Below are 25,571 nucleotides of genomic sequence, written 5' to 3'. Positions count from 1 at the left end.
GATGATTCTTTAACGCTGCGGCTGTCACCTCAAGGACGACAGGGGCCCCGCGCATGCGCGGCAGCGCCCTCCTAAGATGGCGGCGGGGGCTGGACGGCGGAGCTTGCCGCTCTCAAGATGGCGGCAGCGCCGGGACGCGCTTCCGGGAGGGAACAGAAAATGGCGCTGGTGCGAGGTCCCCTCTCCTCAGAAGGTGCCCTCCCGCCTGCCCGGCGGTGGAGCCCGACCCCGCGCTTGCAGCGCGGCCTCGCCGCGGCGCTGCCCGGTACGAGGGCAAGGGCCGTGGGGTTAGCGGGGGCGGGAGGGAAGGAGGGCGGCGTCAGGCAGCGGCGGGGCGGCCGCTGTCGCCGTTGCGGTGCGCCGCTGAGGGGCGAGGGCCCCTGACGGAGCGCGGCCGCGGCGCCGTGGCGGGCGTGGAGCGGCGGCTGCGGGCCGGGCCCCGGCTCTGAGGGAGCGCTCCCCGCCGCCGCGCTCGCCCCGCCGGGCAGCGGCCTCCCGCCCGCCTCCCCTCGGCCGCCCCTCGCGGGCTGCGGCCCGGGCGGCGCTCGCCCCCGCTGCCCTTTCCCGCCGCGCCGCGGAGATGGCGTCGGGGCTGCGCGCCACCGGGTTCCCCCCCTGGAAGCGGCACATCGCGGCGGAGCTGCGGCGGCGGGACCGGCTGCAGCGGCAGGCCTTCGAGGAGATCATCGCGCAGTGTGAGTGGCCGCGGCGGGGCCGCTTCCCTTCCCCCTCCTCTGGGACAGTGCGGGGGGAACGGGCCCGCGAGGCCTCGCGTGTGGCGGCGTCAGGAGACCGGTCGGGAGATGTTTGTTAAAACTGAGGGAAATTGGAGGTTTTCCATTTTTGAGGAAAATAAGTAATTGCTTCTTTTATTCCCTCACAGGCTAAAACGCGTTTGTGCTCCGGACAGTGATTCAGTGTCTGAATTGTCTTTGCAGTTTCCGCACAGATGTTTGTGGGGTTGAGAACAGTAGTGCTATTGATCGTATTGGCGATCTTTTGTAAAAATTGGAGCTGTTCAGGGGCCAGTGCTTTCCCTGCAGCGCTCGCGCGTCCCTCTGCTGCCTGAGCTGTGACAGGAGCGGATGGCAAGAGGGTCACCGGACACGGCTCACGCTGAGGTGCCCCATGTTTTGGGGGAGAAGCAAGTAAACTTTGGCAGGGCTTAGTGTGGTGCTGGATGTGACCCGTTCTTTGGCAGCCCTGGCTTGTTGCTATCACTTGAGGGGCTGTAAAGAGTCCGAACTTTGAACTGCTTCTGTTTCAGCAGATAGCAATACACTCGAGCAGCCTCTTGATTCAACTTTCCTAAGACCAGTCGCACACAGCAGCCTGGTTAATGAGGAATTCTTAGATTTGTGGCTGAACGCTGCTTTAGCCTGCTGGCATCAAAGAGGAGCACACACTAGTGTGGTGGAGGCTCACCTAATGTTTGGTTGTGTCAGAATAACTAAAGATAATGGATCTTAGCTGGTGGAAGAAGAGGACGGGAATCTGGTTTTCCTTTTTGTTTATCTTCTTAATTGTACTTTTTGCCCTTTCAGATAACAAGCTACTAGAGAAGTCGGACCTTCATGCGGTGCTGGCTGATAAGCTTCAAGCAGAAAAATATGACATGCAGAGCAGACATGAGATCAGGTATTTAAAATTCCTTTTCTGTCAGTCAGCTGTCTGTCACACACACTGTAACCTAAACCAGTTTGATGAATGGCACAAACAACTTCTAGGTTACTACAGTAACTTGGAATGAAGCAAACTGGGAAACCTGTTGAGCTAAAAATAAATGATAACTAATTCTAAACATGTGATAAAGTTGCAATATGTTTAGGTTATGCAATGCAGAAAGATCAGACCAAGTTTTGGACAGAAATTAATTTATTACAAACTCAGGGTGTGGAGGTGGAGCAGAACGAGCTTCTGCCTCTGATCTGCTTGCCTTGTAATGCTGCTAGTGTTTGCCTGGTGTCAGTTCCTAGTGATTATGGTCTGACTCTGGAATTGTCCAATCATATAAGCATTGCAGGGAAGACCCCACATCTTAGTTTCTTCTAATCTGTGTTATCACACAGAAGGGAAGAATAGAGAAAATCATAACTGTGAAGCATCAGTTTTAAATAACCACCATATGCTAAAGTGAATGTGCCTTTTGTGTGCTTTCAGCAGGATTTTTTTAGGAAACTTCCTCTCTAATCTGGGACTAGCACTGTAGTGCAGCAGGGATGGGTCATGCTGCTTATTCTGTTGGTGTTTGGATCCACAGTAGCTCAGAATTTCCTTCTTCTGTAGGAATTGCTTCCTCTGTTGGAGCTCTTTTTGTGATATAATGCAAAACTGCATATGCATCTCTAATTTGGATACAAACCAAATAAATATAGTTAAGGCTATTGTGTACTATTGCTAGTGAGGAAAGAGGAATTCCTGATTTTACAGGAATGGCAGGCAAAGCATCAGCATTTGGCCAGCAGGCTTGAGCTAACACCTGTGTGAAAGTTCTCAACAGCTTTCTTGGTGACTGCAGTTGCCCTGAGCCATCTTTAGTTTGTGGGAATCTGATTCTGGTTGAACACCCGCTGTAAGAGATGAGGCCGGAGTAGATGTGGATGCGAAGAAATGCACAGAGACAGCATCTTCAAAGTAAATACTAAGCTGAACTTTGATACTGTCCTCAGTATCTGACAAGTTTTTGAAACAGAATGGATTCCCTAATCCTAGATAGCTGAGGAAAATGCTTTTAATTACCTTAAGGCCAAGGAGGAGTATCTAGTTTTGGCTGTAGATGTGTATATGGCCAGAGTTATTGGGCATTACCACAGGACTTGGCTTCCTGTCTGTTGGGACACAGTTTTTCGGATATGCAGTGTCTTCTAGTACAGTGTTAGTTCGCTGAGGTGTTGTTCCATTGTTTGTTTTTGAGAAGAACATTAAGTTACTGATATTGATACAAGACCTTTCAGCTTCTGAATGCATTGTCTGTTTCCCACTGGACTGCTATAACACAGAATGGCTGCAGAAATGGATGCTTGCAATTACCTTGTTCTGTCTGGTATAATAGTGATGAACTTAAAATTATTATTTTTAAAAGCTGGAATTCATAATATAACTGCTAACTCATTCCACGTCTGTGTGATATGTATACGTGTGTGTATGCTTTAAAAAACTTCACTTCTGCTCCTGTCTCTCTGCTTTCAAAGATGTGATAAATTTTACAGTGGTAGTTGTTTAGGGGGCGATATGTGTGTTCTTCTGGCATGTAGAAATTCCAGATTATGTCACATATATACTGTAAAGCACAATTAAAAAACACCCCCAAACCTTTACACAATAAAGGCTAGAACATATTTGGAACAATGGAGGTGCTTGTAGCACCTGGGACTATAAACCCAAGGGCCTGGGAACATACCTGTTGGTCCTTGGCTTTTGGTTCTGTGCTCTGTGTTATTCTGTCTCCAGACATCTGGCATCTTCACGGTCTGCCAGCTCCCACCAAAACAAATTTGAGGTGGTGAAATATTTGTAATTCTTCCAGAATTTGGAGAATGTAATTTTAAGATTCAGCTGTCTTGTGCAAATCTAAGCTAAGACTAGTTATCTTCCATTTGCATTTAGAAAGGTACAGAAAGGTGAATGGAGTCCTCAGTATTTTTCCAGTACTATATAAAGGCATTTTGATTGGCGAGGAGTGTGTTGTGAGGGAGCTACCTGTGGTTTAGTTCATCAGGAGTAACCTGTATCTCTGATGTCGTATAGGAAATTCAAGGGAGTTTGTCCTGAGGCTAAGTGGTGAAAGGCACAGGAGCAATTGGGTTCTGGTTTGTGACATCTCTTCTTCCTCTCTCTCCAACTCCAGTCCAGGACATGATGGCACATGGAATGACGCTCAGTTGCAGGAACTGGCACAGCTGAAGATAAAGCATCAAGAAGAGCTGACAGAGCTGCACAAGAAACGTGGCGAGGTCAGAAATTCCTCTTGTGTTCTGGATGGTCCATATGTGGCCCTTTGTGAATGTGACCTTAGTTTTACCACAGAATCACAGAATCGACTGGGTTGGAAAAGACCTCAGAGATCATCGAGTCCAACCCTTGGTCCAACTCTAGTCCGTTTATTAGATCATGGCACTAAGTGCCATGTCCAATCTCAGTTTAAAAACCTCCAGGGACGGCGAGTCCACCACCTCCCTGGGCAGGCCATTCCAATGCCTGACCACTCTCTCTGTAAAGAATTTCTTTCTAATATCCAGCCTAAATTTCCCCTGGCAGAGTTTAAGCCCATGCCCCCTTGTCCTATTGCTAACTGCCTGGGAGAAGAGACCAATCCCCACCTGGCTATAACTTCCCTTCAGGTAGTTATAGAGAGTGATGAGGTCACCTCTAAGCCTCCTCTTCTCTAGACTAAACAACCCCAGCTCCCTCAGCCTCTCCCCATAGGTCTTATGCTCAAGTCCCTTCACCAGTCTTGTTGCTCTTCTCTGGACAAGCTTATTCATCATCATTTGTTCCTCATTTCACGTACATCCTTTTTAAGCTCCTCATGTTGATGATTAAAATAAACCAGAGACAGTTCGTCTTTAAAACTGTCAGCCAGGCGATAAGAGCTTACATTGACAGCATAGTATGATTTTTAGGAAGTTCTTAATTTTGTTTTTCATGAATAGGTTTTTAACTGTATTTATTAGAGGAGGAAAGAACTTAACCCGTTTACAGAGCTGTACATTACCACTAGTTCCACATTGAAAAGACTTTGAATGAGTGAGACAATAGGTGACTGTGTGTGGTTTATTTGTCTCTCTCACTTTGCAGGACCTCTGCTATAAAAGAGTGAACAAAATAAACAAGCATGAACAAAAGTTGAAAGTGCCATAGCGTTAGACTAAAATGGGAGTTCTGGTTCTGCTGTGTAGATGCAGGAGGGAGCCCAGGAGTCCTGTAGGTTATGAGACTTGGGCCTGGAAGAGAGGAAAAGCTGCTGTCTGGGGGGTTTTGTTGTTGTCTTTTTTGTTTTGTTTTTCTGGAAATGTGTGGATTGGCAGAACTGCGTTTTTAAAAACCACAGCAGTGGATTAGATGAGTCCAGGAGCAGTTACCTGAATGGTACTGCAGGCTTTCACAGGGAGATGGTGGGTGTGACCTGGAAAATGTTGTCATTCTCACACCTCGCTGGAATTGTGGGGAAGCTCCAGCATCAGTAATTCTGAGTTTTTCAAAGAGGAAACAGCTGTCTATGGGAGGTGTGCACTGAGTAGTCAAAGCAGCGGAAGTTTCTTCTTCCCAGCCTGGTATCCTGAGCCATCCACCCCATCTTCCCACTCCCTGGCAGCCCAGGCTCTGTCCCTCTCTTTCCTACACTGGTAGAGACTCCACCAGCAACTTTCTTTGTGGGGGAACTCTTAATGAAGCCTGTGTTTGCAATATGTGAGCTGCATGCCTCCTGTAACAGCTGTCCTGGGCATAACAGGAGGATTTGTTGCTTGGTTGTTAGTGCTTATGTGTCTGTTTGCTTAGTTGGCAATTTTTAGTTTCTTTATTGACTTTTCCACAACTTTAATTTTATGTGTTATATGCATTCTGTTTGATGTGATTTTATCAAAGAAACCTCTTGAGGGAAGGGAGTGAGATATCGAAGGACAATATCTTTTTGAACAATTTGTATTTGAAAGTAGATTCCCTGATTTAACGACCTGTGTGATAGGGGCAGTAATCAGATCTGTATAGAAGGCTGTGAAAGACCTGAAAGACATGTGTCCTGCTTCTGATGTTAGATGGGTGGGTACCCTCAGTGCGTGTTATCCAGCTGGCGTCTCTGCATTTTGTAATGTCATTTTCTCTTCTCTGTAGCTGGCGCAGTCTGTAATTGATCTGAATAACCAAATGCAGCAGAAGGACAAAGAGATGCAGATGAATGAAGCAAAGTGAGTAGGAACTGTTTCATCTGTGTGGTTGATATGAGACCCAGACTTCTGTTTAAGTGGTTCATTAGTTTTATAATACTCTCTAGGAGTCCAAGCTGTGGGCTAAAAAAATCCTTCACTGGGCATTATACAAATAGCACAATGGTGGATGGTGTAGATCCCAAAGGACATCCTCATTGTTTTGTGTATTTTTGTGCTGTTCCAGGATTGCAGAGTATTTGCAAAAGATCTCTGAACTGGAAACAGAGTGCCAGGAATTGCGTAGCAAACTGCAAGATCTGGAACGAGCTAATCAGACGCTGAAAGATGAGTATGACGCTCTCCAGATCACCTTCAACGCCTTGGAGGAGAAACTGAGGAAAACTACTGAAGACAACCAGGAGCTGGTCTCGCGTTGGATGGCAGAGAAAGCACAAGAAGCCAATCGTTTGAATGCAGAAAATGAAAAGGATTCAAGGTGAAATTGACCTCTAGTTGATAAACTACTTCCCAATGTATTTTTGAATTCTTTTGAGTGCATAGGATAAAACCAGATTTAGTTGTGATCTTGGAGATGTCTGTATTCTTGCACAACACAATGGGAGTCGAGAACTTGGTGTTCCCTCTTTTGGCCAAAACAGACAGATGCTTTGTGAAAACATTCCTGTCTTTTAAATGAATAAAACATGTTCTTTTGTTTCTTGAGCAACATTTAACTATGGCCTAAAGATCATAAATCAGATAGAAACTGGGGTTTTTTGCTGGTATTGGAGTTGGACTTCTCTTGTTCATATTGTGTCTTGATACTGTTCCTAGTTTTGTGCTTTTTTCACTTAACCAATTTAAGTGTATTTTGTATTCTGCTAAAAGGAGAAGCTGCTATGAGACTGCACCGTGTATAACTTGGAAAAAATTAGTTTGTACTTTTTTTTTCCTTGCAATATAATTATTTTTCTTCTGAATTGCTTCAGCTTAACATGCAAACTAACAATACTTGGAGACTGAGAGCTATAAGACAAGTCTCATAGTACTTGCCAGTTTTGCATTATTTTTACTAACATAATAGTTATTTTTAGCAAGTTTTTGCACTTCACGCAAATCCAAATTCATATGGGTCATAAAGGGCCATAGGTTCACTTCACCTTATTGTCTCACTTAATTGAGCTTGTCCTTCACTATTCATAGCAAGAAAACTGCCTCTCGTGCACCGAGTATCTTGAAAAGCAGGATAAAATTAGGGAAGTGGTCTGATTTTTTTTCAGAATGGCTTTAAGGAAGTTTTTTATTTAAATAGCCTCATTTTCCTTTCCTTAGGAGACGACAAGCCAGGCTGCAGAAGGAGCTGGCAGAAGCTGCCAAAGAACCCCTGCCTGTTGAACCGTAAGTTGTCTTGATTTACAGTCTCCTTCATCACTTCATGCTTCAGTTTTATGCATATGCCTGATAAATAGTGTCTTTGTTATTTCTAAATTTGGTGATGTAGAGGACTGTTTAAACTTTGTTGTAAAGTCAGAAATGTACAGTAATGCTCCCTGCTCAAACTTCCAGGAGAAGGAGCTTTGTTATGACTAAAAATAGATGCTTGGACTAAAAGTCCTAAGAATACTTCATATGGTGAATATACTTATCTCAGCATTAAAACATTCGTTATGTGGTGCCTTTGGTCTTTAAAGTGGTCCTTTAATCATGGCACAATATACTCTTGAGATGCCTACTTTTTAAGTGTTAGAGTACAAATATGTGTGACCAGAGACTTCCTGTAGGAACTGAGTGAGTTAAGGTGGGTAAAAGTGTATTGATCACTTCCATACTGGGAGAGATTTCTATAGGGAAAAAAAATAGATAGATGTGGAGTTACTGTCAAGCCTGAGATAAATACCTTTAGTCTCGTGTTCTCTTCAGCAGCAGTACATGGATATTCACTGCGATATTTATTTCTGGGTGATATTTAATCAGCTGACTGAAGCAGGCAGTTGATGGTAGAGGTGCTTTGCACCAGGCTGGTAAGGTTATTGGTGCTTGTGTCAGCCAAATCCAGAAAAACTACACCTGCTGCGTTGGAAACAGCTGAGGCAGTCCTTGGAGCACAGTGCCAGAGCAGTGTGTGGGCTTTTTCTTGATGTCTGTTATCGTCGAATTAGCATCATGGAATCCCCCGAGGTCTCTGCGCTGTGTGTCCTTACACATGATAGGAGCTATCCTTACACATGTCTGCTCTGGTTATTTGATCTCAGTGCACATGAGATATTTTAGAATATTAAACTCTTCAATAAATAGTGTTGCTCTGAGAGGGGAAACTCATGTAATGTCTGTGTCCACCTCCCACATAAAGCTTCTTCCTCCCCATTTCCTAAAATGAGACCTTCCTACCTTGGAGCTGAGCCCAGAGGTGGCTGTAGCACAACAGCTTGAATATTTTACTTCCTGATTTGATGGACATGATGGTCTCAGTGTTTCGTAAATACTTGATATGAGACACTGAGAGGTTAAAATCGCTTGTTTTTTAAAAAAGTATAAAAAGTAATTGCTTCTGTAAATTGCTTGAACTCTGCTTCAGAGATGTTTTTGATTTCTTCTTTTTGGTTTCATAGTTTTAGAGGGTTTGTATTGTATAAACATGCTGCTTAGTGAAGGGGAAAATTGCAGCATTTCAAGGTGTGTGCTTTGGTGTTTATATTCGCTTCAAAAATATGTTAAGTTCACATGGAAAGTTTTTTTTGCTTCATACAGTTTTAATAGCTCAAACTTTAGATTTTAAAAAAGAAATATCAGCAAAACTTGAGAGTCTTTTATTGAAGTATCAGCCCTTTACATATATACTGTCCTCCAAAATCTTAGAACTTAAAGTGCAGCTGTGTTCTGAAATGAGAGATTAAAAGTGTTCCCATCAATTCTTTTGCAGCTGAGTGTTATCTGGTGGCAGGAATTGATTTATTCCAACTTAAATGCTGAATTTAAATTTTCTGTTCAGTCAAATGGCATCAGGTTAATAGTGTGTGTTTAAAAATAGTTTATCCTGCAAAATCAGTAGTGGAGGAAAAATCATAATTGAAGGAAAAAAATATTAGACTGTCAGAGCCCATGATGACTAATGGGGACAAAACCTTTTAACATTAGCTGAGTAGTTTAGCTGAATTAATTTATGGTATAGATATTGGAACCTCACACTCCTGTTCAGTTTTCACCAACACTTGAGTGAAGTGTAGCAAAACAACATCCCTTGTACTTACGGAGCAGCACCTGAACTACAACAGTATAGGAAGTACCCAGATGTCTTTGGGGATGACAAAGGAAAATTCAAACTCTTATGCTTTTTTTTTTCCTAATACTTCTTGGTTCAGAAGAGCAAAAAAGGTGCTGTGAAAATAGGATATCACCTATATTTGGGGTTGCAATAACTCATGTTTTTGCTGTTCTGTAACTGTTCTAGCACCTGTAGTTCACTCTGTAGCACTGTTTGCTCACATGTGATAGGTCCTTCTAATGCTTCAAGTAGTGCTGCGAGCTGAAATACAATGCCTGTAGTAAAGGGAATCTAGAAAGGATGCCTGTCAGCATCAGGGGGGAATCCAACCCTGTTGTCAGTGAAGAGTGTAGTTGGCAGCTGCAAAGGAAAAACAATGGAATTTAGGTGCTGCATTCGCTTGTTTTCAGGCATTGTATGTTGAATGTGGTATCTCTTGCAGCGAGAGATCAATGTTTGTGTTGTCTGGATTTACATACGTTACGACGCCCCTAGATGTGGGTTGGGCGCAGGCACCGACAGACCCTGGAACTGTGTCGGCTGTTCAGTTCGTGCACATCAGCGGGTGGTTTCCCTGGGAAGCTCCAGCTCATTGACAACGATGTGTTTTCTCTCACTTCAGCAGGGATGACGATATCGAAGTGCTGGCAGATGAAACCTCTGACACAGCTGAGGAGACATCTCCAGTGAGAACCGTCAGCCGAACATCCAGGTTTGTAGATCAAGAGATTTTTGTATCATGTCATTGAGAAAGAATGAGAGATGTAAGAGTTGGAACAATGTTGGGAATATTACAGTTTTTACTTGCCTTCAGCTGGAGCGCAGTTTAGTACTTCTACCAGAGCAGTACGAAACTCATGTGCTAGGTTCTCTGTTACAATGCTTTAGATATGCTCTGGGTTTCATTTGCTGTTCTAAATAAATTAAACTAGTGTCTGAAAAATCTGCATCTAGTCATAAAAACAAAGGTTTAAAACAAAAGAGACAAAAAATAGGTATTGCAATGCCTGTTGTATTATATCTGTTACTACACGAGATATCAATGTGATTTTGCAAATGGTTGTGTATTTTGATTTAGCTGAAGTGCTGAAAATGTCTTCACCTAGATTAAATGCATCTTTTCTTCCTCTAAAATAGCAGTGAGTGGAAAGTAAGAGGTAGTTACATGAGAGCATGGATTGAGTTGGTTGAAACTTTGGACATGGCACTGTTATATCTAAAACCAGTAATTCACAGGGTGGAGGTTGAGGGAAATTGAAGAAACTTGACTCACAAGTTGTGTTCTGAGTAGTTGTTACTGGTGACTTTTGAACTGATGCCTGCATTTGGTGTTTTCTGTCTTCGGGCTGGGTCTGCAGGGGAGGGAGTCTTTCCAGAGACTTGTTGCTATGAAATATGTTTGTGTTGATCTTTGTGTGGAGAAGCTGCTCACAAGGTTTAAACCTGTCCTCCCCTCCTTCAGTAAGCGACTCTCCCAGCCAGCTGGAGGCCTTCTGGACTCTATCACTAATATCTTTGGGTAGGTTAGAACACTTTCGCCTCTTTGTTTTGTATATTGGTTTCAATGTACACCATAATCTTGGTGATGCAGGGAATACAAACAAATAATTTCAGCCTTTCTTCTAGCTTCTGCCTTTCTTTTTTTTTTTCTTTTTTTGTTCTCCTCAACTTCCTGTTTCTTCCATCTTGCCGTGTGCTGGCCTCTGACCTTTCCCTCCAGTCTGTCTGAGTCTCCCCTTTTGGGACATCAATCTTCTGATGCTGCCAGGTGAAAACATTATCCGCGCTTAGTCCGGCACGTGAATGTATTCCATTGAAATAAGACGGAACCCAGCTGTGTCATTAGATTTCAAATGTTGATAACACTGGCTAGAAACTGTCTACAGTTAGAGAGGCAATGAGCCCCTCTTTGTGCAGAGCATACCTGGGATTTGCTCTTACTTTCCACTGCACTTTGCTCGTTAAATAGGGTTATTTAAGTTGTTGGGTTCTGTGCTTAGGATCCAGAGTGGAGCCAGACCTTCTAAGTCAAGCCCTGCATTAGGTGGATGATCTTTGCATAAATGGTGCAGCCTGAGCTTTTGAATGGAGCATTTTGCTGCTTGGGATGTGGTGCTGCAATAGTGTTCAGTCTCCCTAGACATAATGATGGAGTTGTAGTCTCTCCAACTGAACTCAGCTGCAATCACTCCCACATTTCTCTTTCCTATTAAAAAAAAAATCCTAAGTGAGGTCACTGGTATCCTATCAAATACCTAAAGCCACAAGTGGATGTGGTGCTATATGACAAATGTAATTTTTGAAAGACGAGATAAAAGAAGGTTTAAAAACTCCTTCCCCCATTTTTTAATTGCTGTGCAGTGTAGTTAAATGACAGGTGCAGATTTGGATGAGCTGGAGAGAAAGAGCGTTCAATTCTCATTTTAAAATAATTGTACTCTGTTTCGTCTCAGGAGGCGTTCTTTGTCTTCGCTCCCTGCTCCCCAGGATAACGTAGAGCCACATCCAGGTGCCAGCAAAGAAGTGCGAGTGCCCACTACTGCCATATGTGTCTTTGTAAGTACAGAAGGAATTATCAGTGTTACTATTCCTTTTGCTGTCTTTGGAGGAAGCCAGTCTTGGGAACTGAGAACCTGAGACTCTTTCCATTAATGTTTCCAAACAAGAAGGAATTCTGCATTTGGTAACATAGTTCATCCCATTTAATTCTTAGCCCAAAAGCTTCTCAGAGCCAATATGCTTGATGTGTGTCTTGCTGAGGTCAATGATGACAAGTAAAAGGTCTGAGGGCACAGGGGAATTACACTCCATTACCCTCTGGGCTCCCAGCAGTCCCTGTTCTGTCATGCCACAGTAGAGCTATGATTGAGAAAGAGATTGCTGACAGTTTGTGATTGATTCAGTTCCAGTTCTCCAGAGTGAAGGGAGTTGTGGCACTGAATGTCATCCAACAGAACTGGTTAAGAGGAGCTCATCGTAGTGGGGTGTCTACATTTGTTGTGTGTGATCTAAAGTTTTCAATCTGAGACCTCCTTTATGTGTTTTTTTGGCCTCGCAAGGCCCAACTTAAATTTCTGTGAAGAACATTGCCTTCTGAATTAAAGATATTGTGGTAAATTGCTTTGTAATGCAGCTACTTGTTTTAACGTTCCTCTTGAGCTTTCTCAGGCATTCCAGTTTGGGATGTGGATATTTCATGGACATAAAATGACCTATATTTTTCATCCAGTGTAATGGAGTCACTCACTGCAGCATGGAGTCAGTCCTGTTATCATCTTCTCTAGTGGAAGTCGTGGGGTGGAGGGAGTAGCAATGTTACTTAAGTGAGAATAGCGTCATAACTTAAGTGAGGGCCTGGAGCTGACTTGAACGGGGCACCAGAGGAGGGATTGATGGCTGCAGTGTGTGCTGCAACCTCTCTCCTCCTCTGGCTATATACAGCGAGCAAGGTTGAGCAACAGATGGCATACTGGCTAGGTATTACAAAGCTGTATATGGGAGGTTTTAAAGAATGCAAGAGGTTATGTTGGTTTCACCTTCCTCTTGCTCTTCTGTAATGTCTTCTGAACTTCCAAGAACAGCGCAGCCTGTCTTCCCCATGTGGAGGGGCAAACCACAGTAGGCTATGGTGACTCCCAGTCTTGGCAATATGGTGATGTGTGATTAGCCCTGCAGTATGAGAAGGAAAAAGTCCCTACTCGTTTCATGAGAATCCATCTGTTCCTTCTGGAGATGCTCCGTGTTATGTTTTAGCTCCTGTGTTTGGAGCCCAAATGGAGTGTGAGGACGTGTCCAGGTCCAGCAGAGCATTCCAGGAATGAGTGCGGGGACTCTGGGCCAGAGGTTTGGCAGATGTGGGGAGCAGACCAGGCATGCTGCTGGGGAGATGAGTAGAACAGGCTTGGGAAGGCGAAGAAGGCAGTCGCTCCAGCCGTTGTTCTTGGGCAGAGTTTCTAGGCAAGGCCTTTGACCGGTTTTGTTCTAAATAGCTCTTCTGAAATGTGATGGCCCTAAATATGTGCTGGCAGACCAAGTTTAAGCAATAAGTTCCAGAAAAACTGATTTTGAAAGAGCAGTTACTGAAAATACTTAAAAGGAATGCAACCAATGAATTAAGGATGTGGTACTAATACTGTGTGGGTAAGTAGTAAGTAGTGTGAAATTAACAGGGGAAAAAAAGGGAAGGAATCTTAAAACTCTCATAGCTTTTAAAAAGTTAAGAATCACTATTATGTGGCCAACACAAGCTTTAAAACTTGAAGCTGTGAGAAAGCAGGGGTGTCACTGCACCAGTGGGTAGGGACCACAGCTTCAGTGCAAGTTCTCTGTGAGAGCAGGCGCCCTCACAACTGTGCTGGTACTACTTAATCACCAATACAAGGTAGCATTATTACCATTATAATCTGTTACGCTGTTTTGTAGCAGTCTTTCCTACTCAGGCCTGACTTGAGTGTTCTGTAGTTGTATGAGCTGGTTGGATCATGTTCCATGGCTGGCTCTAGATGGATAAATGAAAAGTTAGTTTCCTCCCACAGCATATCACCTGTCACTGTTTTCTTTTGTTTCCTTTTTTTTTTTTTGGTGTAACTTAAAAGCCTTACCTTCTAAAGCCTATACTTGTGAAGCATTTTAAGGCTTCTGACAGTTTGAGTCCTTGCTGATGTTTTTCTTTATGTGCTTTTGTTTTTTTCTGTAGATAAGGGTCAGCCTTTTTGCTCTGTTTGTACACCATCAACTGTAGTAGAGTTTCAGTCTGTGGCTTTGTTTCCTATATACTGCTGAAAGATCTACAGCTGTGGTTCTGTATAACCTTTAAGTTCTATAGCTTTCTAATCTGTGTATTTTGGGTCTGTGCTAATTCCATTTTGGGTGGCTGTTCTGTTCCTCCTGCTCCTCAGGACGCACACGATGGGGAGGTGAACGCAGTGCAGTTCAGCCCAGGCTCCCGGTTACTGGCAACAGGAGGCATGGACCGGAGGGTTAAGCTTTGGGAAGTCTTGGGAGGTAAATTTTTTTGCTTTGGGGTATGGTGGGATGCGAAACAAACTCATAGTTCACTTTGTGTCGGCTTCTGTTTTAATCCACTACTTTTGTATCCACTTTAATCCACTAGTTTTGTTCGTCTTTCTCTGTGCAGATAGGTGTGAACCTAAAGGTTCCCTCTCGGGTAGTAATGCTGGGATTACAAGCATAGAATTTGATAGTGCGGTGAGTATCTGTGCAACATCCACTGTTCGTGATTTGGAATGAATTAATTGAATTATGTTGTGATCTGCTATCAATTTTCATTCTTACACTTTGAAAAGTTACCGAAGAAATGAGTTAAAATACTTATGAGAGTAACTGCAAATAGCGAAAAATTGTCCAGAAGATCTTTATTTGATATGCTGTAGTCTGTAATTCTCGTTTTCTTTTACAATTCAGGGGATGATATGCAGCTCAGACATGGGCTGTTACGGGCTATTGTGATAAAATTACAATAAAATATACCAGGCTTTGTCTAAAGTAGGAAATTCAGCTTCCCACTAAAGCTGGCATAACAGCACAGAAGACACAAATACACTGAGGCTTTATTTCTGTGAAGTTGTTTTCCTTCTGTGCTCTGCCGAGGTCTGTGATGAACAGTAAAAGGTCTGATTTCCCTACGACTTGCTCTTCCATGACCCCTTCTCCCAGCGGTTTCTCACCAGTCACAGCACAGCAATGGTGTGGCTGGCAGAGTGTTTGCTGACAGCTTGTGATGTGCTCGGTTCATGTCAACCTCAAGTATTGGAGATGTGACTGGGCTCAGCATCCAACAGCCCTACCTGAAGGAGTCTGGGGTCTTGGACAGTTAAAACTGGACATGTGATCTGACTTTTCTGCTGAGACCTCTCCCATAACACAGTGCTTTACTGCATAGGCAGCAGACCAAAGCTGTCATCTTTTCTTCCATTTAGTGATTCTATGTGCTAAACTTTATTGACACACACCCAAAAGGATCCCTTCTTTGGACACTGACCAGCTTAGTAGAGATTTGCTGGTGCTGTTAATCTGCAGGAGAAACTAGTTCTGATTTTTGGCAACTTGCTTGAACAAATTTGAGGTGAGAACTTCCTGAGGTGAGATGCTAATGGGCTTTGAGGATTTAGGAAAGTCTTTTGCGCTGGACAGGTGACCATTCTCCATCATGGATGACTGGGAAGTGCCCTCAGCCTAAGGCCATGAACAGGCCAATTTATGTCTCCTTGGACAGGTTTAGTTTTTTGCATCTCGGTTTAAAATGTTAGAATTGTACTGAAAATCACAAGAGTTGGGCTAATTCCACTCTGAGGCCTATCTGAGTAGTGGAGGTAGATGTGAAAAATCAAAAAAAGAGGAAAATACCCTACAATAGGTAAGGGTAAACCCATTTCCTCACTGCAGCAGAAGGGAAAGGCGAATGTCCTTTCTGGCCTGGTTTTTACTAGTACTTTATCTGTAGTCGTGATTCTACAAAAATCACCGTCACATTTTGGTGAGAAGAAAAAGCCGTAGCCTTTTTGAAAGTTGTTAGCCTAGTTTTCCATACTGGTATATGTTACTGTTTCTTACTGTTTCTTTCCTTTTTTCCTTTTTTTTCCCCCCCCTCTGGCAACACAGCACTAATATGGTTTTAATGATTTACTCGTAATACTTTAATTTGCATATTGACTTGCAGGAGTAGTTTTAAATTAATTTTGTGTTGACAGGGTTCGTACCTCTTAGCAGCTTCAAATGACTTTGCCAGCAGAATCTGGACGGTTGATGACAATCGATTGCGGGTGAGTCTCTTGAAGGCAAAACAGTGCTCTGGCTGTTTCTGTCTTGTATTTCCAGTTCTGTCTAGTGGGGACATGGCAATATTGGAAGTTGGGCATTTACAGGATCTTTTTCTCTTAAGGGTCTTTACAGCAAGATTTAAAATACAGTATTGATCTTTGCACAGCTTTGCAGGAAACTCCAGTTACTGCATATTTTCACAATACAGCCCTCCCGCTAGCACAAGCTTACCACGTAAATCCAATATGCTTTTGCATCCCCCTCTGTGGAAATTTAAATGCTTCTTAGAGTTTATGGAGAACCACTTCAATGTTTTAGTGCCAGTCCAAGGAGAGGAGTGCTGAAGAAGTTTGTGGAAGACAAAGAGGGATTTGGTTTTAATTTGAGGTGAGCAGCATTCTTGAGGAGTCCTTTGCCTTGCTGTGAAAGGCAGCAAGCCTGAAAGTGCTGGACTTCATTCTCAATGTGTTTTGAGAGATTCCTCACAACTCCTTTGTACTCGCATTCTTCTCCAACACTTAGCTCTAGTTTAAAGAAGGATTCACATCTGACCAAAAGAAAAGCTTCTTTACAGCTTTCTAAGAGGGTTTTTTTTTTTTTTTTATGGTCATTCCTATGTACACTTTTCCTCAACTTCTAATTTTAGGAAGATGCTGCTTTGGTGTTCTGAATCTCCTGACATTCCACATGTCGGTTATAACCTACAGTTGTGTTTTAATTCCCTGGGTAGTTCTCAGTGTGGAGATGTCAGGTCTTGTTTAGGGAAGTGAAGAATATCAGTTCTTTTGCAGCTTCTGTTTGGCTGCAAAACCTACTATAGGATGTGAATTATAGTGAATAAAAGTTTAGCAGACTATAGATTACTCACTACAAAAAGTTAGTTATCCATGCAAACATCCACCTGGCCTCACAGTTTCTTCCTGTGATTTTTTGGTGTCTCTGGTGATCACCAGCTTTGAGTGAGTGCATTTAGTGTTTGCTGATATAAAATAGTGCATTCTGCGTTTCAAGTGTATGTGATACAGATTTGTCATATGCAGGAGCCAGTGAAGTTGAAAACACAGTAAATTTTTCCACAAACTCCCTACTTAAATGCAAATATCTGTGTATAATGACTGTGCAACAAGAGTAGGAGAGAGATGTAGAGGGAAAGTTTAGATCCTCCTTTCTGGGATTTGTGTCCTTTCTTAAGATGAAGTGGTCTCTATGGAATTTTTTTTGTTTCAGAGTTTGTGTATCACTTTGTTTTATTTCCAAACTTTGCTCCCATTCCTTTCCATTCTTAAGGGTTTTTCTTCTGTGTTTCCCAAGCCCAGATTGCTTTGGTATATAGTTAGATTTTTTTATTTTTAAATACTCAAAGGACTATCAAATTACACAAAGTTTTTTCTCCTGTTTTTTTTCACAATTCTTACTTCAGGCAGTCATTATCTTTTTTGTGATTTAGTATGTAAATATTCAGCAATTTGAAGTGAATGTGGTTCATGTTCTCAGCCCCGCAAAGCCTCCCTCTTCAGTTATGGAAACTGCTGCAGGGAGTTTTTCTGAAATCTCTGCTGGTCTCAGCTTTCAGGCTTCAAGACATAACAACAGTTGAGACTAAATGCTATGTTGTATCCTTGAGAGGCTCATTATAAAAACCTGAAGGCACAGTTTCCATTTCCAGCATGCTTTAACCCCTTCTCCTCATCGTTCCTGCAAGGCTGTGTTGCAGTTGCCATCCGTCCATGGAGCAGGAAGGGAACTCACAGGTTCCCCGAGTAGCTTGAGAAGCTGCAGCCAAAGGTGACCTGTGGCTCCCAGCCTCAGGCTGAGCTCAGTGCCACTTCATACTCCTACTTGCTGTTAATCTCTGTTTAACAATAACAGATTATTTTTTTTTTCTCCAAGCAATGCAGTACACATGCAAATTATGATTTAAGATTGTCTTTGAGTTGTTGAACAGCAGAACTAGGAAGCTGGAAGGGAAGGAGCAAGCGGAACTGTGCAGTTTTACCATGTAAATCTCTTGTCCTCAGCACACCCTGACAGGTCACAGCGGCAAAGTTCTGTCGGCCAAGTTCTTGCTGGACAATGCACGCATTGTTTCGGGAAGTCACGACCGGACTCTCAAGCTCTGGGACCTCCGCAGCAAAGTTTGTAAGGAAACCTAACTTCTGTCTTTTCATCCACGTTCTGTGTTTCTGCTGAATGTAAATGCATGTCTGATGTAAAACAGATTATTACACCTTATTGCTAGTCTCAAAAAGCAAAAGCTAGCAGCCATGCCATCTTCTGTTGTTATTCAAGTAATTGGATTCTTTCTGCCTGTTACCTGAAGTAAGAATAAGAAATCAAGTGCATGCAGGAAGCACTGTTAATGCTATTACATTAACAGCAGCTGTGTTCTGTGAGTGTTCTTTGTTTACCGGTCTGGCGGTGGGTATTTTAGTCTTGCACTAAAAACTTGGAGTTCTTAACCCTGAGGGGGGATGGAAATGTCTCTTGGAAATGTAGTGGAAAATTTCAGCATCTCAAACAAAGGAAATACTAGGATCCAGATTTTTCTTTAAGAATAACACCTTGTTTCCTGGGCTCTTCTGTTGATGGCTCTTAAACCTGCTTGCACTGCCCGAGAAGTTGAGATTCAAGGTTACCTTGATACCTAGACTGCGAACACAGGTCAAGGAGACAGTTTCATGTTGTTTAACAGTAGGAAATTATAGTTGTCTAAATACAAAGTGGAAGTAAAGCAGCTGTTGTGGGGGCATTTAAAGGGATATTAGCCACAGCAAAGGAGATTGAGAAGGACAGAGAGGTTATGGAAGACTTAAATCAGGATTATTCTAAGACAGAGTTTGTCTGTCCTGTGGTGCTCCTTGGACACTGCTCTGTGGGGCAACTGTATGTGTGTGGTGCATTGATTATTTTCTGTCTCTATTTTCATCTGTTTGTACAGTATAAATTCCAGTGTGTCACCATTGGTTTGTCGTTTTTAGGTATAAAAACAGTGTTTGCAGGATCTAGCTGCAATGACATCGTATGTACTGAGCAATGTGTAATGAGTGGACATTTTGATAAGAAAATTCGTTTCTGGGACATCAGGTAAAACTCTTGTAAGAGAGCTTGTAGTGTAGGGATGGTTATGGGATTGCTGTCAAGTACAACCTGAACTGGGGAACTTCCTGAGCTTGGAAGTTAATGAGACAGTTAGAAATGTTGCAGAAGGCTGTTGAAACAGACTTTTGTTACTGCTTTTATTGCTGTTTGGTGTTTGAGATTTTTTTGTGGGGAGGGATCTGGTTTCTTTTCTGAAAAGGCAGTCTGCTTTCTTGTAAGTATTTTGCATTGGTCAGTATTTGCCATTCTAAGTGTTTAGTTTTTCAGAGGGTGGGATTTTGAGGAAAGTAGTATCTAACTATTGGCTGGAAATGTCCACTAAGTGAGATCTAGCTTGGGAAAGAATCGAAATGTAGGAATATACCAATATCTTTTTTCTGTTCTTCCATATTGGGACAAGTCAAAGTTTTGACACAGTAGTTTGGCTTCTGGACCCTGGTTTGCTCTTCATTTTTTTTTTTTCTTTCTTTCTTTCTTTGTCTTTAGGACTGAAAGCGTCGTAAAAGAACTGGAGCTGCTTGGGAGAATCACAGCTCTGGACCTGAACTCAGAGCGAACAGAGCTTTTGACCTGTTCCCGTGATGATCTGCTAAAGATCATTGATCTGCGGGTTAGTGCTGTCAAGCAGACATTCAGGTGAGCGTGTTCTCCACCAGAACATTATGAATTTCGGAATTGTGGATTGCAGATCACTCTCAGTGTTGGAGTGTTTTGCAGTTTTCTCCATGGAGAAAAGAGTCTTCTAACCTTTTTTTTCTACATGGGAAGCTAAGTTCTCTGGAGTCTAACAGAAAAGATCTCCTCTGGTGGATCTTTTAGTTACCTCTTTAAAGAAAACAGCTTGGCTTAGGAGCCTTTGGCCTAAAGGAAAGAATTTCTTCAACTGTGATTGAGAGGAAGGTGTAAGAGAAATGCAAATTATTATAAAGGGATACTGGAGCTTACTCTGAACCATGTAGACATCCTTACCATGCTCTTTAGTGAGAACCTGGAAGTCCATCTTCTTATAAATGAATGTACACTTACATGATTCTTACTTTCAGTGCCCAGGGGTTCAAATGCGGCTCTGACTGGACAAGAGTTGTGTTCAGGTAAGGTCAGATATAAGCAAGATACCTGATAAATCTTTCCCCAGCATGAGTGATTCTTGATGCTTGGCTGCATGGTCCCTGTTTACAGGTAGAAAAATGGGGGCAGAGTGTGTGGTTTGCCCAAGGTCATGTCTGGTTCAAGACAGAGTATGTCTGTAGACGTTGATCCAATGTCTTGGAAGCTTTCCGATTTCAAAGTGCTTTCACCTCCTAGTGTTAGCAGCTGGTAGCACGTAACTCTTAAAAGAATTCAATGCCAAGTTGCTTGCTTAGGAAGTTGCAGGTGGAATGATGTTGTGTGCTGATAAATTGCTGACTTGAAAATTGTTCTCTGCCTTCTGCACCTTCTCTGTTCTCATAGCCCTGACGGTAACTATGTTGCTGCTGGTTCAGCTGATGGGGCCCTATACATTTGGAATGTGCTCACTGGCAAGTTGGAGAGGATGCTGGCAAAGCATCACAGGTGAGGGGAAGCTGCCTGAACAATCTGAAACGGGGATCTGGGTTGTGAATCTTGCTGAGCTATGAAAGAATTGTACAGCTTTGCAACTTATATATGAGTGTGTGAGAATTTTTAATATGCACGTGCTTTGTGGATTCATGGCAGTATTCCCTCGATTGAATTAAGATTAGGTTATTGTTCAACTTCTTAAGCTGCAATATGATTCTAATAAAGTACAGTCTCCTCAGAATATATTCAATGTATCTCCCTTAGGCTTATTAAAAGCAGGAGTCTCCTGAGGGCTGAGACTGAAAGTGCTTTTTCTTTGATGGTCAGAGTACTATAATATTTCATTCCAGTGTTGAGTGCTGTTTTGGAATTCAGCTTTTTTGTTAAACTTCTCCCTGACTTCCATTTCAGTTCTCCTATCAATGCGGTCGCGTGGTCGCCAGCGGGTGCCCACGTGGTCAGTGTGGACAAAGGAAACAAGGCTGTCCTGTGGTCTGAATTTTGACCGTCTGGAGGGTGAAAGGCAGAGTGTCCTGCGCCCCGTGTGTGGCGGTTCTGGTCCGTGGCCGAACAGAATGGAGACCTGAGCCCAGACCTGTCCTCAGCGGGGATATTAACAAGTGCATGGGCTTCCCTTTCCAGAGGAAGGTTCTAAAGCAATGGAGAAGGAGCCTGAATCAGAGACTTCTTGTGGCCGTAGCTGCACTGTGGCACTCGGACTGGGCAAGGGAGTAGCTGTTCTGGATGGAGAATGCTACTTAGTCGCACCTTTACATGCAATATCTCTGCACCGAGTGGAGCTGAAGATACTAGCAGGATTCCTCACCAGACAGCTGTGCCAAATACCTTGTCACACAAATGTACTTACAGCACTTCTGAGTTGGAAATGTTGGATGGAAGTTACTGTGTATGATGACTTCATTCGTGTCCTGTCTCCTGTGTTCTGTTCTTGTGGCCAGGTTCAGGCTTGGGATGAGAAGATCCTGAAACGTGGACAGGTCCTGGACAGTCCGAAGTGTTGCAACAGCTTTTAAAGAATCTGCCTTGGCTCTGGCAGCTCTGCCTTTGAGTCACCAGCTCAATGCAGATCTGCTCCGATCCTGACCCAGGTTCTCCAGCACTGTCATGTGAACTCTTTGTATCCGTTTCACCTGTCTGTAAGGAAACGGTCCTTTCTTCAGGACTTCTGCATCCTTTTGTTAAAATGCCCTTCAACAGCTTGGGTATCACAAAATAGGAGATTTTTAATCTTTTTATTCCACAGGCAGTTTGGTTACTGGGTGTGAGGAGAGAGAAGCTCAGCTTCTGGTGTGCTGCTGTGCTAAGGAATGTAGTCATACTGTGACTTCAGTACCAGAATGTAGATGTTCGGTCCCTTTTTCTGTTCATCCGTCCTGTCCTGGCGGCTGTCAGTAGAACACAGGGGAGCAGCTGGGTTAAATCCCAAATCCATTCTTTTGGTGCTGGCAATTCCAGGCCACTTGCCCCCTTCTTGAGCACACGTGCAATATTTTTGCTGGCGCTGGAGCCCTCTCTGTGCTACGGAGCAGTGTCTTGGCTCTGTCCCTGTTGAAGCATCTGAAACCACAATATGCCTGGGTATGAGCTACCTGGCAAAACTTTATTCAGCCAAACCTTTCCACATCGTCTGGGCCTCAAGACAAGCCACCAGCGTTTTATTGCCTTTTTATTTGCACTTTATTTTCTTCTTTCTTGATAGTGTTCTACTGAGGAAGTGTGTTCTTTGGAGGGGCTGGATTAGAGGGCAGCTGCTAGAACAGGTGTCTCTCTAACCTGGCCTTGTGTTCAGACACTTTCTTGGAGGGGAGTTAGAGCATATGGGGCAAAGTTTTTATTTATTCAGCTGCCCATACTTGATTGTAAATAAACCTGTGTTCTGCTTTTAAAACCCCACAATGCTCTGATTCATTTATTTGTGTGTCTGTGTGTGAGATCTTGCTCTGCATGAGCAAAGAATGGAACCTGAAATGGGGTTTTCTGTGCTCTGTTTTCTTGATGAAGCGTGGATTTGGGTTCAGCCGCACTGTGGGATTTGGTGTAGATGGGGAAAGAGGATAATGCTCTTAGCTTGAAGCTGGACATCCCACAGGTACAACCTGGTCTTGCCCTGTTTCAGGAATACCACCTTGAGACCAAAGGAAGTCTTACCATCTTGAACGAGTGCCTCTATCCTAAAAAAGGTTGATGTGTTCTTAGATGTTTTGGATAAATTGCTGAATTGAGGAAATTATATTTCAGGCACTGCTGAAAATAGAAGTCTTTCTGCTTTGATACTTTACTACCTTGTTAAATATTTGAGCCAGTGACAGGTGTTGCAAGTTTCTTGAGAAACACAAAGACCCTTGCTGAAGGTTCCTGCTCTGGTTCCTGCATCAGAATAATGAAGCAACATCTTCAGCTCTTCAGTGTATGAGAAGGTCCTTGAAGAGGCACCTACCAGGAGTCCAGGTGCCCTTGGTTACTGCGGAAAAGCAGATCGCTGAATGACAAGTCAGCATGATGAAAGATTATTGAGAGATTAACGTAATAAAAACTCTGCAGGCTCTGCTGAGACAGATCAGAGTGGGTTTAGAATGTTTATAATTTAGGCTGCTATACTTCTGGTTTTTCTACATCATGGACACAGATTCTTAAACAAAGGGCTTTGTTTTGCCTGTTGATGCTGTTACAAAGTAGGTTAATAGTACTCGAGGATAATGGCTGGCTAGCCAAGACCTTTAGCATTTTAGATTAAAATTCCTTAGGACCAAGGTATGGAGGAAATTCTAGTGACCAATTTTAGCTTTTTAAAAAATTTTGCGATAGTTTATTTCTTTACTTGTGTTGCCTGCTTTTCTGCTTCAACCTGCAGAGGGAAGAAGAGAAAACGAAGGTACCTGCTGTGCAGGGGTCCTGTCATGCTGTTCTGCTGCTGAAGGTGGAGCTGCCCTTCAAGTGGGCTAGGGAGGGGGCGGGTGGGTGGGTGTCTTTCTCCAGACACGAGGAGCGGTGCTTTTGGAAGCTTGTGTTATAGAGAAGCTGCTTCCAGCCTGCCCTGAGGATGTTTGCAACGTGCGTGTACCCTCAGAGGAGCAGCATGTAGCACAGGAATGCTCACTCCTCTCCAGAAGGACTGATAATCCCCCAGTGGCAGCAGCACAAACTCTTCAAACAACTCGGATTTCTCCTTTTTGCTTTTGCACTGTGTGACTGAATAGAACACGTTGGTTTTGTGGGTTGTGTTCTCTAATTCCCACAATCAGGATCTGTCTTTCCTTCAGCAACACAGGCACATGAGAATTGCTCTGTTTGGGGCTGGCTGGTTTGTGTTTGCCAGAGTCGATTAAACACAGCAGTGATTAAGGTCTCCAAATAATCCACCTCCAGTTAATAAAATGTTGCTGGAAATTGGAAAACACTGGAAGAGCTGTGGAACACTCATTCGTGTTCATTTTTTTATTTTTTACTTGTTTGTGTGCCCAGGCCACTATATTCAGGCAAATGTTGATGATTGCAAAAATCAAGCTTTGATTTGTGACTCAAGACTGCCTGAGATGAAGGGTGCTGTTCAGGCCGGCAAGTGGAGAGGATATTGTGTGATCTTTCTAATCAAACTCACAGATGCAGCCTGGAGGAAAGCTACAGCTGTTTGTGCAGCTTGCAAGCCAAAAATTACACACATTTTTGTGCATAATACCAAGACCAAATTTATGGGGTGGGAGTGGAGAGTAGGAAGCTATTCTTGGGACATTCATGAGCAGAAAAGCCAAATTGATTGGAGTCTCTGTTTGTGTGTCTTACATCTTGGATGTTGTGCCTCACTCTCTAAACAAATTAAAGAGGGGAGGTGTAGTAGCTAGGAACATATTGTTTTGGATCAGCATGCCAATGGGATGTTGGTGAAGCAATAATGGATAAACTGCTTAGCGATTTTGAGAAGAATACATTGTTCTCAATGTTTGGTAGTCCTTCATAATGGCATCTATTTATAGAGAGAATCAGTTTGAGCTTTTATAAGCTTCTTTTTTCATAAATTACTCTTGTCTCTTCAGCTTCTTATTAGGCTGGATGGCTTGCAACCCTAGGAAGGAGAAGATAGAGACAGAGCTTTAGGATAAAGCTGCCTTGAGTAGCTGTCCTGGTCTATGTACGTCTCTAGTCCTTACAAAGCATGTGAGCATGACATTGTAGACCTTTTCACTGACGATCTGGGCTTCCTTAGGTAATGCTTTATGTTGCTGACTTAACCACTTTCCAGTTGAATCTTAGCCCAGGTGCAATATTTGCTCTTAGAGGGAGATTAATTCTTGAAATCCTGGATGGACGTAACTGGAGACGTGCTTTCAAATCCCCTACAAATTGTCTTCCTTGCTTGATAAGAGGTTAGTGATTCTCTCTGGTAGATGTGAAGAAACATATGACACGGCTGTGTGGAAAATTCATCTTTCTTCAGTGGTTTAGGAATTCACGTCTTCGTCCTGTGGCAGCTCCTGTGGTGTTTGGAACACAGCAAGGTATTTACTGTTATATGCCGGATTGTTTATTTGGGTCTACAGCGTGATTAAGGTGTCTGTTCAGCAACAAATGCTATTCTGGACTTGAAAAACCTATCTATAGTTCATAAAAATAGAAACGCTTGAATGTATGTAAGGTCTGGCTCTAATCTCTACCTTACATTTTCTTCCAGCTTTCTAAGAGGGAAGTATTTCCTTTCTCTACAGTCTGTTGTCTGCATATAGGCCCTAGAAACTCTTCCTGTTCTTGAAACAGTTTTAAAATGGGAAAGCAAGCAGCAAAATAGAATGGAAGCAAAATGCAAGGATGGTCGTACCCTGCCAGAGCAATCGTCTGTCCAGCACAGGGTACTCATTCACACAGGTCCAACAGGAGACGTGTAAGGACAGGGCATGTGTAGCATTGTCCTTTCCTGGGGCTGCTCCTCAGCTTTGGGGTCTTACAGGGTTAAGGTTGCACCTGGGTCATCCTGTCCAACATCTACCAGAAGCCTTTTCCTTGACAAC

At 43.2% G+C, this 25,571-nt stretch overlaps 1 protein-coding gene across 6 annotated transcripts; it reads left to right on the top strand.

Annotated features, from left to right (window-relative positions):
- The first annotated feature begins 267 nt into the window (after window positions 1-267).
- Window positions 268-22,467, top strand: ATG16L1 (autophagy related 16 like 1). 6 transcript variants are annotated; one of them, XM_082055016.1, is made up of 19 exons: window positions 268-695; window positions 1,545-1,638; window positions 3,848-3,953; window positions 5,833-5,906; window positions 6,112-6,363; window positions 7,200-7,265; window positions 9,755-9,841; window positions 10,592-10,648; window positions 10,850-10,897; window positions 11,583-11,685; window positions 14,028-14,133; window positions 14,267-14,337; window positions 15,840-15,911; window positions 17,928-18,048; window positions 18,888-18,993; window positions 19,495-19,644; window positions 20,052-20,099; window positions 20,461-20,562; window positions 20,962-22,467. In XM_082055016.1, the coding sequence occupies exons 1-19, from the start codon at window positions 581-583 to the stop codon at window positions 21,053-21,055; spliced, it is 1,872 nt and encodes a 623-aa protein (XP_081911142.1). In that variant the 5' UTR covers window positions 268-580; the 3' UTR covers window positions 21,056-22,467. The 6 variants fall into 6 exon arrangements, with proteins under 6 accessions (XP_081911142.1, XP_081911141.1, XP_081911144.1 ...); XM_082055015.1 differs by having other exon boundaries at window positions 269-695; window positions 9,752-9,841; XM_082055018.1 differs by lacking the exon at window positions 10,850-10,897 and having other exon boundaries at window positions 269-695.
- The last annotated feature ends 3,104 nt before the right edge of the window (window positions 22,468-25,571 follow it).

Source organism: Streptopelia decaocto (genome assembly GCF_964273445.1).
Source record: "Streptopelia decaocto genome assembly, chromosome: 6".
In the NCBI taxonomy this organism is placed as follows: Eukaryota; Metazoa; Chordata; class Aves; order Columbiformes; family Columbidae; genus Streptopelia; species Streptopelia decaocto.
The sequence above is the reverse complement of the archived record's forward strand: the minus strand, read 5'-3'. Positions and strand labels throughout refer to the sequence as shown.

Bases quoted from the DNA above. Each gene is read 5' to 3' on its own strand.
- ATG16L1 (XM_082055015.1), top strand. From the start codon at position 581: ATGGCGTCGGGGCTGCGCGCCACCGGGTTCCCCCCCTGGAAGCGGCAC. The intron at 11,686-14,027 runs GTAAGTACAGAA...CCTGCTCCTCAG, and splicing joins CTACTGCCATATGTGTCTTT to GACGCACACGATGGGGAGGT. The intron at 18,049-18,887 runs GTAAGGAAACCT...TGTCGTTTTTAG, and splicing joins GGACCTCCGCAGCAAAGTTT to GTATAAAAACAGTGTTTGCA.